Raw genomic sequence first — 17,708 nt, 5'->3', positions numbered from 1 at the left:
TAATATTTTTATTTGAGCAGTTGATACAATTGGAAAAATGACAATCTTTTGAGTCTGTAAGTGCTTTCTCAAGTCTGAATTAGCAGCTTCTGCTTCTGCTAGGCTTCTACTGCAACCCCAAAGAAAAGCGTATGTGCCTGAAAGCTTTTTTTTCCCTCCAACCATATCAGTTGCTCTAATAAAAGATGTTCAGTTTTAACTTTAAGCCAGAGGTTGCCAAGCTGTGATACTACCATTAACAGTTCACAAGCTACAGCCAAGGAGTGCGTGCAAAAAAAAAAGAAAAAAAAAAAAAGGCAGCCCCAAACTCTGACCTTTTGCAAAAAGGCAAGGAATGGATGTTTAGGCAGCAAATGCTGTCCAGACATCTGAATGCCTCTGCCTACTCGCTTGACTTTACACAGCTGAGAGTTGCTTCTGCTGTTATCATCTCCATGTGAAAGAAGGAAGAAAGGCTGCAGATATTTTTGTTCCTGCATGTGGATGGGGTCTGGGGGATGCTGGTGCCGCCACTGCTCTCTGTGGTACTGCCTGACCCTTTCAAGGATGGTTAGAGCTGAGCAAGTGAACCCTGTTTTAAACAATTATAAAATTGGAATTTATGATGCTAGAATTACTGCTATGCTGTGAACTGAGTCTTTTGGCATTAAAGTATGTGCATACCTGTGTAACAAATTTAAAAAAAGAATGCTAGGGATTTGAGTCTATGCGTATATCCACTACTGTTTGTGGAAGAGGCTTCAGGGAAGGAGAGTAGCTTTTGATAAACCTGCAACACTTTGAGTCATAATTTAAACTGAATAAAAAGAGTATTCAAAATCTGTTGCACCTCTTGACCATTATTTGTGGTTATTTTCCTCTTTGAAACTCTTAGTTTAACTAAAAATTGGTCCTAAGGAATGAGGAGGAGAATAGCAACTTTTGCCACAATAAAAAAAATCACAAAAATTTAAATATTACCCCCTTATTTCTTCTGATAAGTAAATAAAGGCTCTTGCTCTAGCTACAAGGTGGAGTAACTCCAGGCGTTAAGGGTACAAGGATATTCACACCTACAGGATTAGGCTCACTTGACTGCACCTTATACTTTGTAATGCCTAAGGGAGGATAGTTAATCTTGCCTTAACTACCAACCTTGCTGCCTCTTGTTTCTGATAGCTTAATTAAGAATCCGAACTTGGAATGGTTCTTCCCACTGGGTTACAAACCTTGAAATTAAAATCGGATACAACGGTCGTAAGGTTTTTAGTTTAACAAATCAATGTGTGTGTAAAGGTGACTATTTAAAAGGCTGTATTTAGAAACTGAGTAATTCTGTCACCTCTTTGAAAGTGCAGCTGTTGGAATGCAGTTCTGGAGCTAAGAGACAGAATGTTTATGTAGGTGATATGTACTTGCTGGTAGGATAAGTAGTGGAATAAACTTCTTGTGTGTGTTGGTACTTAAGTGCCTTTCACAGAAAGATTTCAAAGCAAATAAGAGATTTTAGTTCACTGATCTTTACAGCACATTGAGGCAGGTTTCCCCTTTCCTATATTACAAAAAGGGAGGTAAAAGCAGAAATATATTAATTCCTGTAGTCTACTATAGTTCTGGACACAAATTGCCTTTAAAACTGAGCTGTTCTAGATGGCTAATCTAGTGCTCTTTGTTCACTAGAGGGTAAATGGTTTTCCAAAGGCAGGGTGGTAAAAGTCACCAAACTATAGTGCATCTCATAGGTATAATTTCTCTTGTCACTTTAAGCTGTAGACTCATGAAGTCGTATTTCTTTTGCAGGTGATGGATGATTACAGTGTGATTGGTCGTTCATTGTTTAAAAAGGAAACGAACATCCAAATTTTTGTGGGTCTAAAAGTGAAACTATCTACAGGAGAAGATGGAGTGATAGAAGGTGGCTTTGGACAAAGCGGCAAATTTAAAATCCGAATTCCAGGTTGGTGCTCATAATTTCAGTGAACAAACGCTAATCTGTGTCAAGTGTAGAGGATCTTTCCATATTGCAAGTCTGTCTGAATATTTCCAATAGTTTCTTAAAGGTTGTGGCATCAGCTCATATCCATGTGGACATTGATTATTTGGTGGTTTGTCTCTCCTTTAATTAAATGATGGTGGTTGTGACTTAGGAGATTGAGTGGCCTGAAGCCACATCTGCATATAAAAAACCGCAGGTCTCAAAATGACTTCTGCTTAAGTATCAGTAACACAGGAATTACACTGTGCCCAGAAAGGGTTGTGGAAATCTCTCTGCTCTTAAAATATGTATGGCTTTCAACAGAGCCATCCTGAGCAAATGAAGCAAAACAAACCTGTGATCATTTTTACCTGTAGCTACTTATTAAATACAGCATTCTGCATGCAGGTTCCTTAGGTTGGCTCTGTTCTGTATGTTATTACTACCTAACTTGCCTTCAAGCAAAAACTGCAAGCACTTTAATGAATGAGTTTTTAGGGATCTCAAGGGATTTTTTTATGGCTTGTGTCTTTTGGTTTTGCAATTTTATGTAGTATTGTATTTTTCATCCTTGATGAATTACTGCAAGGATTCTGCCTCCTTAGCTTAGAGCGTGGGAAATGATGGGTGCTAGAGTTTATAAGAAGCGTCATTACTGTTGCTTTTTCCTTTTCTGTTAAGGCTGAAGAGTTATTCTGAGCCTCTGAACAGCAGTAAGTGCTTCATTTAATTCAGATTGTAGGATAATATTTTAACAATTCTAGTAGTGTAATGCTAGTAGTACTTTGCATTTCTCTAGTGTCTTCAGCCCAGTTGTTAGTAGTTAATCCTCCACTCTCTCTGGGCAGACGAGCAAAACTACTTCTGTTGTACAAGGGGAGAAAAGGAAGCATGATGTTGTACGACACCAAACGATCACATACCGGTTGATCTACAGAGAAAACTGAAGCTTCCTGATTTCTTGCCAAAGATGGACTATTCTCCATTTAACTTCAGACTTTTTGATGCAAATGCATTAAACTTGGCCCCTAGCAAATCATCTTTCTTTTGACTTGTCGGATAAGAATTTCTGACTAAGCAAAAGGCTCCTGTTTTCTATCCCAGCTGTAATAATTCCAGTTTTGTCACCAAATGGCCAACTTTGCGAGTAGGACTGAAAGCCTAATTAGCAAACAGAGTGCGTACTTAAAGAAAGAAATTGCACTGGGTGCATGTATGTTTTTCATTTTTCTATTGTGGAAAAGCTTTTAAGCCTTCGCTAAGACAGGTAGCTTCCAGTAGGCGGTGAAATAATGTGTGACTGGACCACACCGCTGGAAAGGATTCAAGCTGAAAATCAAGATGACACCTTTAAAAATGTAGTGTTCTTGGTACCTTTTGTTCTGTAGAGGTGGTAGACTGAGCAGCTGGCATATCTGTTGCTCCTGTGGGAGATCCAGTTTTTGAGGTGCTTGGTGAAAACGGCCATAGGAACCTACAGGTGAATGCTAGCGTATACATTTTAATGGGCGCTGTTGAAATGTCACCTTTACTGCCTGTTTATTATCTAGCAAGTATTGTTTGGTGTTATGTCTATTCTTGCCGTGTATTGGAGCACTGGGTGTAGAAAAGGACTTTACCCGGAGCTTGCTGAGTAAAGGACAGTAAACTGGGAACAAAAATATTATGAAGGAGAAGAACAACAGGAGGATGGTATTTACATTGCCGTTTCCAAATTTTGGATTGAGCAAACCCTTCTTCACAGGACAGGGAGAAGCCTAACAGGGAGGAGTCTTTGCCATCTTTGTCAATGTAAGAAGGAACTTTAACTGTGAACCAGCGGTTGTGTTAAGAAAATGGCACCCAAATTTAGAAAATGGCTTTTTAGTTTGAAAGTTGAGTTGATGTGGAAAGAAATGATCCATTTCACCAAGGCGTTCCTTATCTCATATTACGTTTTCCTGATGTTTAACAGTAGATCATGAAACAGAGGGTCCTTTATGGTGTCTGCTCTTCCAATGAGAAGAATATGTATGCAAAATATTTGAATTTAGTCTGTCGGTAAGGTAGGCAGAATAACGTAACTTTGTTTTTCTTTAGCCTGGATCAAATTTGGGTGCTTTAGCTCTCCGGAAAGAAGAGGCAATAAGCTAAATCAGCTCACTCATAGCATCTAGCAAAGCATGGTTAGCAGGGAAAAAACCCACCAACTTTGGAAGGGTCTAAATAACTGTTTCTTTAAGAGTCGAAGGCTTGGGTGGAGGGGGAGGGCTATTGCCGCGATGCTGTTTAAGTCAACTGCAGTTCACATTCCATTGTTAGGTCAGTGTTGCTTTTCTAATGCGTCTGCATCCTGTTTGTGGGTTTTTCAGGTTTTTTATTAAATTTAACCGATCAGATTCTTCTCTCCCTTCCCCCCTGTTCTTCAGCTTGGTTCCACGCGTTTTCTGTTGTACAGATTCCTTTTGTGAAGAAGTCTAATTTTTTTTTTTTGACTTTCTTTATTTTTCAGTGATTCCTTCACAAATATATCAGGGAGTGGGAGGGAAGGGAAGGAAATGTGCAAGTCGAAAACTGCCTTGAACTGCCTCAGCCTGGCAGTCAGTCAGTCTTGTCTTATTTAAAACTAGTCTTAACCTCTGGAATTGAGTAGCTTGTTCGGGTAGTTAACCTTATGAGAGCTGAGGGCTGCTTTTATTGTTTTTAGAGGTTTGTTTCTAAAAATCAGGTAGATGTATCAGAGACATGCACCTTGACTGCTTAAGGTAATAGTGAAACGTGGCACGTTGTAATCTATTCCAGGGGTTGTTCTGGTACCACTGCTGGCGGCGGCAGCCTCCAGCCCCATGGTTGCTCACATGGGGAAGTGTTGGGGTCTCCGTGCGTTATTCCTTTGTCACTTGGAAATGGCTTGCGTTTGACTACAGATCTCCGTTCAGGGACCTTGTGTATGTTGAAACTTGGCAGACCTTGGAACTGGGAATGATAGAACACAGGATCTGTTTCTTTTTCTGGCACTACTTGTGTGCAACAGTAATTAATTCTGTAAAATGGGGATAATAATTGTCTATTGTGGAGAAAAATGCCATGAAACCTCTGATTTACATTTATTCCAGAATTTGAGTATTGATACGTCTTGAAAAGGTTCAGTTATCTTCCTTTAGAGTAAAAAAAAACCCCATGTGTCTAGAACACAGCATGCAATTGGAAGTTCCTCAGCCCCTGAAAGATGTCAGCAATTTGGAAGAAATTCAGGGAAGAGCAACAAGAATGCTGAAGAGGCTGAAGGGATTGATTTATGAGGGAAAGAAGATGAAAAGAAACGCATGAAACTTGGCTAAATGATGTCTAAGTGGGAGATACGATTATCCGAAAGTACTTGAAGAGTATAATGAAGAAGAATCCCTTCGGGTGGTCTAAGGAGGTAGAACTAAGGCTAATAGCATGATATAAAGCAAAGCAAAGTGTAGCTTGATTATTGAGAGATGTTACTTAGCAGAGATTTCTTGCACTGCAGAATCATCTTTGCAGAGGAAGAAGCTGAAGTTCCATTTTGAGAGTACTCATATGTCGATTAGTCTGGATGTTTTCTAGTGCCTGTTTCAGGGTTTTTTTTTAAAAAAAAAAATCCCCAGGGTGGTAGAAATTAGAAAAACAATGTATTTTTCACCTGGTTTCTGTTGTTATGTTCAGATAAACTTTTATTGCCTGAATGACAAGATATAACTTTCTACACTGTTTACAGTGTTGTCTGATTTAAAAAATAATATAAATATATGTGTGTGTATATATATATATGTGCATTTGCTGGCAAATCTGCTATTCTGTAGGGCTAGGTTGTGGAGCTATTTGTGTTTTAACAGAGGAGAAAGTTTCAAGATCTATTACTCTACAAAATGACTTAGTTTTCAGACTGGTTGTATAATCAAATACATAAAAAAGGGGACATAAGCAGAACTCTTGTGAATTTACAGCTTAGTTTAACAAGCTGCTTAAACAGAATTTAAAAGCAAATTTAAACAACACTGCTTTGTAAGTTATGCCAGTGAGTCTGTGTGTGTGTGAGAGGGACAGAGCTACTGATGAAGCGCATCTTGTTGAGATAGGTGATACGTAGCAGCTGTTAGTGTTGTAAATGGGAGCACTGCATTATACAGTCCGGGTGAATGAGTGAAAAGTATTGTCCACCTCTGAAATCAAGAACAAGTTTGAGAAGGCAGAAACTGTATGTTTAAGTGTCTTATTCTTAAAAAAAAGACAAAATCTGCCAATGACTGTCTTTGGAAGATGGTTATTTCAACATGTTGCACCTAGGAATGTCATGCCAGCGGATAAGAAATTCAGAGGAAAGTTCAGTGAATCATTTAAATAATTTAATGCTAATTGCTGATTTTGTAACTTCTCTTGCCCAAGAATTTACCCTGTCAAACTCTGCTAACTTACTCTGTCAAACTCAGCTTGGTTTGCAAAATCATAATCTGATTTGATGAGTCTCATGACATCGTTTAACACATTAGCTCTAGATATTCCAATTTCATTGGTTCTGGCATGTTGTGTTTGTCTTGCGTTTAATTATTGTAAAATGCAGCAGCTTTTAAAATCTAATTGGGGCATACCTGATATCTCAGACATAGTTCACTTTCCTTTCTGACTCTGCCTTTACCATCTAGTTGTTAGTAAAGTATTTGTCCTTTCTGTTGCACTGTGGTGTGTTTGACTGCAATTTTTTTCTTCTCTTTTTGAGCTCAATACAATAAAAATTGCTATACATGAGATGTGTTAAAAAGCTACATTATTTCTTAATGCAAAAGAAGCGGTGCATATCTAACAAATTCATAACAGTTCAGCACATTTCTGAGTTGAGCAAATTTAAATGTAATAAAATGCACACTCTTCACAGGCAGAGATACAAATGAGAAAATTGGAATGCGAGCTTTTTTACTTTGGTATTGTTTGTACCTGTTCAGGATAACGGTAGTCTTAAGTTTCTTACAACAGGTGAAGACAAACTTGTTTGTGACCATTTCTACTGTTGCCAGTTTTATAAGTGTTCCACTTATAAGTGTTATTGCATATGAGAGAGCAAGTCTGTTTTCACTGTTTCCGCTTCTTGCCTTGGTAGAAGGGTTGAATTTATCATAAGTCTGCTCTCAGCTAATAGTGTGGATGATGTTCTTAGTTCAGGGGTCCCAGTGCCTCTGGGATCTTGCGGTGTTGGTATAAGATGATGTAAAGTGGTAAGAATTAACCAATGTGCTTTTGTTCTTGAGACTTGCTCATTTTTATGTGAAATTAAGGGTAGAAATGTTAAATATTGTTTTTCCCTTTTCCTTAGAGTATTGTGGAGATGCCGTGTCTTCAGTGTGGTGTTTCTGTATCTAGCTTCATTCATTGGATTGGATTCTGTGCTGACTTGTAAAGTTCCTAATGATATAGAGGGAAAGCACTGATTTAAGAACTGTAGGTGACCAGTGCTGCTCTGCCTAATTTCAATCCCAGCTGAAAATTGTGGGTTTAAAAGTTGGACTCAAACAAGTTATTTCTTAGCATTTCACTTAAGAAACAAGGAAATCAAATGAATAGAGTTTAAATAGCATTAGGGATATTGGAGTTGTGCAAAGGTGGAAACATGCAATGGAAAAATAATTGTGCATCCCATGGACTCCCATAATTTCCATTTGGGGATATCTTTATTGTGTTGTATTTTCCTTTTATTCCAGGGGTGTCTCGCTTTCTTTTGATAGCTCTCAGCTACTATATGCACACCAATGTAGCTAGCATTTGTGGCGTATTGGTTATAGCTTCTTTTAAACAACTGTAGGAGATGAACTTTTAGTCAATAGTAAATACCTGTCATATTCCAAACTCTGTAATTTGGAGGGCTGTCCTTACTGACATCAGCAGGAATAGGGCAGTCTAAACTTTTTCATTGCACTGAGAATAACTAAACATCCTGTCACTAAGCAGCATACTTTCTTTGTGGGAGATCTTGGCATTTGGAATTCTTTGCTTGTGTTGCACTAAAATAAGATAATTTTTTATTTTCTTTTATTAGAAGAGGAGACAGACTAGGCAAACATGGACTTTAAATGTGCCTGAATTTCATTTGGCCTAAGAAAAAAAGATTGTTGGCTGCAAGGGTCTGGTAGGTTGCCATCCCTGTCAGTATCAGGTGAGGCTGAACAGGATTTCAGTTAAGAGGAGAAGCAAAAGCCCAAAGGCAAAGAAATCCGTGTAGCTGTGTTTTATTTAAAAGCTGGAGATTAGCTCTGCTTGTTCTTTCACAGTCTCTCTTCCCCTACCCTCTAAAACAAACAAAACCTAAAATCCTTAAGGGGTACTTCACACAAATCTCCTTCTGTCCTTTTTGTGAAAGTTGGCTAGTATAGTATGGACAGAGGCGGGAGAGGATTGTTGCCAGGGAAGCATCACTTCCCTATGTGATCCTCTCTTGAGTGGATTAAGCTGTAGTGATGTAAATCTCCTGGTGACCACATAAGAACTAGGAATTTATATTGCATTTATATGAAGAAGTTGGGCGGAAGAACTCAAATCTACCTTTTAAGAGGTGACATCCTGCAAGCCCATATTGATTTTGGAGCTGAATATCCAGTTTTCTTGACCTTAGAGGGGTTTTTTTGCAGAATCAAAGCCAAGATTTGTGCATGTTCCTTTGGAATGAAAACAGAAGTCAAAGAAGTGTTAATTTATTAACTGTTTCTCTTCCTCATCCATGGTACTATCAGTAGATCTTGGTCTTGACAGTAATGACTGAATTGCAGGAGTCTGTCTCTAAAGTTAGAGCTTTGAAGAGTGATGGATGGATCGTACAGACTGGTTTGACAGGCAGCATCGTTGTCCACTACAGTGGATAGTGTGCCCGGGGGAGGTTAAGACTCTTTGGATATCAAAATAGAATATAGCATATGTTTAGCAGGCTGCTGTTCTGGGATCGAGCAGACACTGATGATAGAAATATCAGGCACCTGATGACACAGCAGTATTTATTGAGTGCCTCTGGAGAAGAAAAAGGTCCAGCTCCTCTGTGAGCCCTTGGATTGGGCACAGTACAGGCTGCGCAGTGATCTTGCTGGCTTTTTATCTTCCTATGGAACTAGAGTCAGTTTTGAGTAATTGAAAGGAATGAGATGAGTCAGCTTTTTTCCTCCCCCAAAACCCCTTTTATGTCTCTGCAAAGGGAACTTCCAAAAAACGTCATTGACCTTCAACAAAAACACTTTATACCTAAAAGATACCCTTCCCACAAGCAGCGCTAACTGCTGTAATTGGAAGGGCCATTGGTATTCCTGCATCACGTGATGTAGTCTTAGTGTTTTTTCCCTACTCATCACACATACCAGTGACTATGGCACCACCCTGGAAGCTAGTGTTACGGGTGGTCTTCAGGAAAAATCATGAGGCTCTGTGACTAATTGCTAGTCAGTGGTAAAGAGCAATGTTCAGTGAACCCTTCTCCTTGCCCTGGATAGAGAAGCACCTTGTCCTTGCACAAGAGTGAGCTTGCCCTCACAGCAAACTCGGGTCACATATATGAGATGTTCCTAAGCCATGAGGGCTAGATGCATAATTTAAACTAAGATATGTGCCCGGTTGCATGTTTTTAGGATCTGGGATTTCAAAAGAAGTGCACTTATCTTGAGATTTGTGGTAAAACTGAGAGCTGGTAATGCTGCTTATTATAACCTTAGTTCTGTGTAGGGTCTCCTGTGGTCATGCATCTCCCCAGTTAATCCAGGCTCTGTTATTTTGGGGGACTGTAGTTATTGTTGAAAGCTGCATTCCCTGGCAGAAAAGAAACATCTTGCATGTTTAGGGCTGCTACTTTGCTGACTTTTGAATAATCACCAGAGCCAGCTGCTGTAAGCTACTTGGTCCCTGTTGCGCAGTCTAGATCATTGGCAAGGACGAGTCGGGTAATTGGTGTAGCTAAGCAGGCTGCTGCACTCTCAGCTCGTATTTGCCATCACACTGCCACTAACTTATCCAGTGACCTTTTCCAAATTATCAAATATCTTGCAGCTTCATTTTGCTTTCGTGTAAACCACCCCATCAGGCTGCCATAAGCTTTGCCTAGTGTGCTTAGGAAATTCTTTGTTAAAAGGAGTTCTTTTATTGTAAGTTATCCTTTTGTAGGAAAAAGGAAAATATGTTAGTGGGTGGCAAAATTAAGTACTCAATCAGGAAATGAGCAAGGTTATTTTGTCTATAATAATAATCCTACCCTATGTTTCATGTGCAATAGTTACATAGTCCTGTAAAGTTACAACTGCAGAATAAAACTGTATTCAAGTTTTAAAAATCTTGCCACATTGTCATTTAGAATACTGTTCACTTTAAGTGGAGAGACCTTGCTGCATCCACTGCAAACTCGAATATCCTATTCCATATAGACCAAATTCCGCATTTAATTTTGATTTCACTGGGTTTATGCTGCTCAAAGTTGCAAACTGTTTGTTCTGTGCCATGTTCTAATCCAATGTGATCAGTTTTTCTCTGATACTACAGAAGTTTAATTTGGTAGCATACCATACACACACAAGAGCAGGATGCATGTGCTACATTCTGTTTGCTCTTCATTGTCTTTTTAGGTGTTTCATTTTGCAAATTCAACGCTTTCACTGTAACTTCAAGTGTTAGAATGCTTCTTTTTCTCTGGAGAAAGAATATAGCTAGCAGTGTGTTTTACTATGTGTTTGTACAAATCTGCTAGGCAACATCAGAACACCAAAAAAAAAGGTCTCCTAAATACCTTATGTCTCCTAGAACAAGTGGGAGTTTTCATTTTTGTTTTAATTCTAGTCTAGTTCAATATAAGAAGCCATATACTTTCCACTGTAGTGTTGGGATGCTTCAGCGTATGCCTTGAAAAAGTACTGAAGGGACCAAGCATGGTTTCTTCAGAAGTGTAACAAAATACATATGTCTGATAATTAACAGAAATCCTAATTTTACTTTTATGGGGGAAGTTCACTGCCACTCATTTGTTAAATGCTGTACCTCTGGGAGGGAGGAGACCTTTTTCTTGCTAAGGGCTTAGTTGATGTCTAATACAGCTACATATGGGAGATTCAGAAGATCCCTGCGGATCCAGTTGCGGGACTAGTCTGCATCAGGAGACTGCCAAAAAACAATACTTTTAAAGTGATCATGAAGCACTCCAAAAATTGTGCTGGGGACTTGCACATTTTATAATTACTGCCTCTACTCTTTCAAATGTTTAACGGGAGTTTTGTTTCAAAGGATTACTCATTTTAATGAGAAATGACTGCTAAGTACTCTGGGCACAGGTAGAACATGAGGTTTCGTTGCTATCTTTTTGGGAACAGCTCATTCTGTCCCCCTTCTAGTGGGCAGCTGTGTCCAAGAGCCCCCTTCTTAACTTGTTTCCTTAGAGCCAGGATGTGGAAGTTGAGATCTAGATGGTATTCCCAGGTCTATAGTTAATTTATACAACTTCAAAGGAGGAATTATTTTCCTTCGTCTTTTTCTGCTTCCTTGTGTGCAAAATGGACTACTGTCTTTGGATGTTAGAGTCCTCACTTGTGACTCTGCAATATTTGAGTGGAAAATACTGGGTTCCAAACCTTTATGTAATTTAACTTTGATCCTGTTAAATGTCAGCTTCCACAAGCATAGGTCATGCATTCAGATTGCCATCTCGGAAGGAGACATTCCTCCCTTTCTATAAAGTGTTTGGGCTTGTTTGCATGATTTTTGAGTGTTCATCCCTTGGGCCCTTCCCCTTCCACCAGTGTTTGCTCTGATATTTTTGTGAAGCCTGAGTGAAAACATGCACGACGAGGGCTTCCTGGGAGCGTCGTTCTTTGTGGTTTGCAAATTGTTGGTAATTTGAAGTATTGACATGTAACAGTAGCCAGTGTTTAGCGGATATGAGAAATGTCACCTGACAAGAATGGTAGTGTTGAGAGACTGATCCAAGTTTTCTTTCTGGGACAAGAAATAGTTTTATTTAAGCGTGCATTGATTTTATGGACGTCTGTGTAAAGCAGTCTTTGGTTTGTGTTTTCACAAAGCAATTCGAGTGCTCAACAGGAAATAACTGGAGCTTCACTGGGCTTGTTTTGATGGGGGAGAGGGGTGTCAGCTGTAAAGTGTTTTTGTACAACATAACAAAAGCATTTCCTGGCTGTAACTGTGGTGTCATTGCGTTTAAAAAAAAAAAAAAAAAAAAAAAAAAAGCTGCAGAAAATCCTTAATACCTGGAATAAAAGTTATAGGTAAAGTAGAGAAAACCATCATCCTGACTTAGTCTTTCTTCTAATAATATCTGAGGTTATAACTTCAATCATAAGAATTCCATATTGCATACGTTTATGTGCTGTGGGTTTTATCAGAATAGATTTTTTTTAAACCTCTGAGCCCCCAATTTCTCTTCTTCCTCCTTTTTTTCTTCCCTCCAACTATTGCAGATTAGGAAATCAAGGCAATTTAGTAATTTGGAGAACCTGTTCCTATCTGCCTCAACTGATTAGTTACCCAGTTTCATTTTCCTGATGTTACCCTAATCTGCCTTGTCTCTCTGTCCCCCTTTCTCCTCCCCATCTCTCTCCGTCCCTCTCTCTCCCCTGAGCAGCCTCAGTTGCATTTTTTTAATAAAATAAATATATATACATACATATATATATATATTTAAAAACAAACAAACAAACTATAGAACTCTGAAGCAAGAAAATGGTCCTATGACATCCCTTCAGTTACTTTGCTGTTTTGTCCTTAACTGTCTCTGTCTTTGGATATAAATGAGGAACTTTTGCTGTGCACCTGAGGCTTATAATTCAGTTCCTGGCTTTGCTGCCAGCTACGCATTTCCAAATACATTTGCTTACCTTCTCAGTTTTCTATTTGTGAAAATAACATTCCCTTTCTCTACTTAGACCACTTAGCGTATGGGCATGTTAGGCTAAGGACTAAGTATTCCTAAAGTGTCCGCACATGTGGATTGGTATTATAATATGAATACAACACAAAACATGCATTTGTTTTCTTTATGACTGCAGTAAATTCTCTTTGCAAGCTAGCATAATGGTAACACGGGCTATGCCAAGCAGCGCGTGCCAGGTAACACTGTTAGCAGGAGAGAAAAGACATTTTCAGGGACTGAAAATGTGCTAAAAAATAAAAGTTCCTGCTGACAGAAGCAGGCTGTATGTCAGGAATTGGGGATTTTCTTTTCATGGCTCATTACAATCGACTGTTCTCACAAGTACCTCTTCAGAAGATGTACGAAGATTATAGTCCCTCTGGAGGTCATGTGGAAATTGATACCTAGTTCTCCAATCTGTGACTTTTTGCCCTAGTTTTTCTTCATATTTTCCTTGTTACGCTCTAAGGATACTCTAAGGTACTTTGAGGACATAATTGTTTTTGCTATTTTTTTCCTTTTTCTATATTGAAACTGTGACCTTTCAGAGCAGGATTGAAGTTTTGGTTAATGGAAAAAAGGTAATAACAGCCTTTATTCCAGGACTGTTAAGAGAACGTGAAGGAATTTTCAGGAAGAAAAACCAAACTAATATTGCACGAAAGGCAGATGCATTTCTTTTCTAGTTGTCACCAAAATCACATTTTTTGAATGTATATGAAGACATGTATAAGGGGAGGCTGTATTTACAACTAGGACCAGTTTTAACTAGACATGGCTCAGGTATGGCTTCCTCTCAGCTGTGCTTTCTGGCCTTCAGGTACATATATTCCCCTCTCTGGGTCTTGGCTGCTCAAGCTTCTGAGAAGAGACGTATTTTGAACAAGAGGCGAGCAACCACAGGGCACCAGTACGGTTTTATTGAAACAGGGAAATTATAAGAAAACTTTAACTAGATCTTTGGCTTTTGCCTGTGTAAAGCTGTACAGATTTTGTAAGTGTTTACAAAGTTGTTGGAGTACATTCAATGCGGCCTGGGAAAACTAAAATTAGTATTACTGGTGCGTTTGCTACTTCAAGTGAAACTTAAGCTTGGGTTTAATAATCCAGGCTCTGCCTTCTTGATTCTTTCTTCCTTTTATGAAGTTTAACATTCTGAGAACCTCTTTGCCTTGGCTGAGCCATGCTGAAGACCAAAGAGAAATCAAATCTTTTGGAGAAAGTACTAAAACATTTGTATCTTTTAATATTCACCAGTAAGTCCTGTGAAAAATCAAATGGACCTCTCACCTGTGAAAACAGAATAATTTGACTGTTACTGTCCAGTTGATCAATGTATGTTTCACTAATATATTTACCCTTAAGTATGTGATTAGGCTTGATGTGCTGGAAGAAAAGCAGGAGTGATTTTCATTTAGAGTTTGCTTCTTATAAGCACAGAAAAAGATCATTTTTATTTGACATTTGGAAAAATTCAGAGAGATTAACAACCCATCTTTATTAATGCTCAAAATCTTAAAAAACAAAACAAAACAAAAAAACAAAAAAACAACCCACACACTCATAAGGTGACTATGCTATAGAGTTTTTTGTTTTGCAAGTTAATTTTGGTTAAGTAACTTTATTGTCTCTAATTTTCGTGAAGGACAAATTTGTATTATGTGGAGATGGTGACTTTTAGGGTGAGTAAGGAGAGAGAAAGAAAGAGAAACCTGTAAACTTCTGAGGGAAAAATTTGTAGTATTCAGAATCTGAAGTTTCCTGGTTTTGTTTACTACTGGCTGGGAATCTCCTGTTTAAGACCTGTTGACTGCGTCTCTCTGTATTTAAGGCTTTTACTTGTACATTATGCAGATGTAGTTTTGATTTCAAGACATGCTACTTATGTAGTAAGTGGTACCATGTTATGGATTCCCTGCTACTTTCTTTTAACCAGCTAGTTAGAATTTGGGAAAGAAAAGGGCTAGCTGTAAGCAAATTGAGGTAGGGTATTTCAGTCCACCCCCATCGATGATTTCTAATTGAAGCTGTCTGAGCCAGTCTTAATACAATTTAGTTATCACCAGCCAGAAGGATTTTATTTATGGGATGGGGCCTGTTAGAACTTCCTCCGACCCCTGAGAAGCTGTGAATGGGAGAGAGCTGATCCAGCAGGCGTGCCTGGCTAGCGTATGCATTTCTTTAATAAGGCAGGGATTGATGTCTTCTGCAGTTCAGGGGTTAGGTAAACAGCAGTCCCTCGGTTCAAGGCTCTCCATGTTCGATTGTTTGTTTATACGGATCTCAGAAGGTTAGGTTAGCCTTCCTGACATCTCAGGGGAGCTTTCCTGACCATGGTATAACCTCATCTGCTCCAAAGTCATTCAGGAGGTGTTGCATCCCCCTTTAGGAAAGGTACCAGCAGAATGGAGGTGCCTGTAACTAGTACTTGGATGTAATCAAAGTGGATTGAAGACTAATTCTGTCTTCAATAACTCATAGACAATTTGCACATGTAATATATGTAAATAAATATTGCGCTTGCATGCTCTGACTTGATATTTGCACACAAAGATGGCTAGTGACTTACACATGTTACTGAGGCCCTTTTTGAATTGCAGTTTTAAAAATCAGTAACATACATGATTAACTTCACCAGAACTTTGAGGTTAAGTCTAACTAATTTGTGCTTCTCCTATTGACTTGGCAGCGGTAGTCTGTTAAATTGAATAGGTTAAATCCTGAATAAATAAATGGCTGTGTTACTAATTTTTAAGTAGTCAGTGATGGTTACATGTTGAACGGTACTGTGAGTTAGTGTGCATCTCATCAGGTTCATTTCCACAGCTGTCCCAGCCTTCCTCTTCCACAGAGGCTGGTGATGGTCACGTGACAAGCGATGAAGGAACAGTGCGAATGCTTCTGCGTCTTGTTGCAATATAGTTCTGATAAGTGGAGTTGCTCTGGAATTTGAGGATGCCTGCTCAGGGTTAGGGGAAATGTGCTTTATCATGCATGTGACGGGCTGCTTTTAACGTGTGACATGTTGTGAAGTTGGCTTAAATCCCAGAATTTGTTGGATTTTTGCTGATTTGATGTCTGGCAATTTGTACTTCATTTTTCTGCAGCACCTCCGGTCTGCAGCCATGAAGACCCAAACAGATATTAATAAACCAGCCTTACAGCTTCATCACAGCTTGTGAAATATCCTTGCATACAGATGGGGGAAACTGAGGCACGAATGTGGTCTGTGAATTGCCAGTGCCCCCACCAGATATTTCAGAGAGCCGGGATCTGTACTGACCTTTCCTGTCTTTTAACCCACCAAGTCAGGCTGCTTGACCTGCGGTGCGTCAGCAGCAGGGTAATTTAGTTGGGTTAGGTTTGTACCATCCCAGAGCTTCTTCAGAAAACCTGAACGTTGCCCAATGATACCAAAAATAGGACAACACTGTTAAAGTAACCTGTCATGTAAAAATCCGTATGGATGGCACCTGTGCTCGAAGGTGAGGTGTTTTGAGTGGGAGGAAGGAGGCCGTTTCCATGCTGGTTGAGGTTTTGAAGTGCCAAAATACGAACATCTTGTCACTCTTAAATAATGTGTGGGGTCTGACTTAAATGTTGGGTTTTGTATTTAATCAGTATTAATATGATAACAGGAATGTGACAAGTGAAGCGAGCACAAAGAGATTATCTTCTTAGCCAAATGCATCCGTTAGTTAGGAAATAGAGGTTTCTATTAAATGAAGCAGACAGATGGGCTATGGGAGGTGGCTGAGACCAGGAGGGGGAGGGGGCGAAGAGGTGAAAGTTGAGCTTTAGAAAATCTCTATAAAAATAAAAACAAACCATCCGTCTTGATGGCTGGCGTTTTACCCTCCCATTGCACTTTCGGGATGGTGCTCCGATTCCTATCGAGAACATTATGCTGAAACTTAATCTAACGGAGCACTTACTCCTGCCAAACTGGCTCAGCAGTTGCTCTGCTCCCCCAGAAAGAAATGACCAGCAAGGCTTCAAATACAGGACAGTGTTGTGCCATCTTCTGAAAATTACTACTTTGAGATCCCTGAGGAAGGCAGATTTGATCTTCTCAGTGTAGTCTATTCTTTTTCGTAGAGGAGTATGTTGGGAAAAGAAAATCATGTTGCGGCATTTCAGAGCAGTCGTAAAATAAGTTGTGTGCGTGTCCGTGTGTCTGTGTGTATACATGTATATGAATCCCTATCTAGAAACTGTTGCAACAATGTTTATAGCCAGTGTTTGAAACTAAGATAATAGTACTATAAATAACTTTAGATAATGAAGATGATAAAAAGAAAATAACATAATTAAAAGAATTTTACAAGATGGTCAATTCACTAAGATAGATGGAGTAACACAATACATTAAAAATATCTGTAACTTAGCGCAAACATGAGACTGGTGACAGGAAACATCTGTCTTGCCAACTGTCCCCTGGACTAGCCACTGCATGACGTCTCCACCAGGGGTGGCGGCGGGGAGCTCTTGTGCCCTGCGTAACGGCACATCAGAGCTGCAGCCCGACGGTTTGGTTCCCTTCTGCCACAAGGTTATTTGGGGGGGGAAAGGGGGGAGGCCTGCAGCCATTTCGCTTGGTGACGCATGAAGAGAGCCTTTTCGGATGACGTTGCCTAGGGTTAATGGAATGACTGTGAACACATTAAATTTGAAGTTCAATTTTTCTGGAAGTTTCTCCTAATAATTGAACCTAATTTAATGCGGAAACGATTCCGAATGTGAGTGGTTAATGTCTGGTTGGCTGGAAACAGTCTTCCATTGCTTGGTGGCTTTTAACTTCCATCCTATTTTGATTTCGTTGCCTACAATTATTCCCCACTGGATTTTGCCAAACTTTCCCTTAGCCTAATT

General features: G+C 39.3%; 1 protein-coding gene across 4 annotated transcripts in view; it reads left to right on the top strand.

Moving 5' to 3' along the window:
* Positions 1–17,708, top strand: part of EEFSEC (eukaryotic elongation factor, selenocysteine-tRNA specific) — a 132,827-nt gene that overhangs the window by 86,436 nt on the left and 28,683 nt on the right. For 3 of the 4 annotated variants that reach the window (XR_003255156.1, XM_026075479.1, XM_026075480.1), the window contains exon 6: positions 1,780–1,936. The exons of the other annotated variant lie outside the window; for it this stretch is intronic. Coding sequence is in view for 2 of the 3 variants with exons in the window: in XM_026075479.1 (XP_025931264.1) it covers positions 1,780–1,936 (157 nt within the window). In the remaining variant the exon portion in view is untranslated. The remainder of the gene's footprint in view (positions 1–1,779; positions 1,937–17,708) is intronic. 4 annotated transcript variants of the gene reach the window in all.

This window comes from Apteryx rowi, unplaced genomic scaffold (assembly GCF_003343035.1).
Source record: "Apteryx rowi isolate R43461 unplaced genomic scaffold, aptRow1 scaffold_405, whole genome shotgun sequence".
In the NCBI taxonomy this organism is placed as follows: Eukaryota; Metazoa; Chordata; class Aves; order Apterygiformes; family Apterygidae; genus Apteryx; species Apteryx rowi.
The sequence above is the reverse complement of the archived record's forward strand: the minus strand, read 5'-3'. Positions and strand labels throughout refer to the sequence as shown.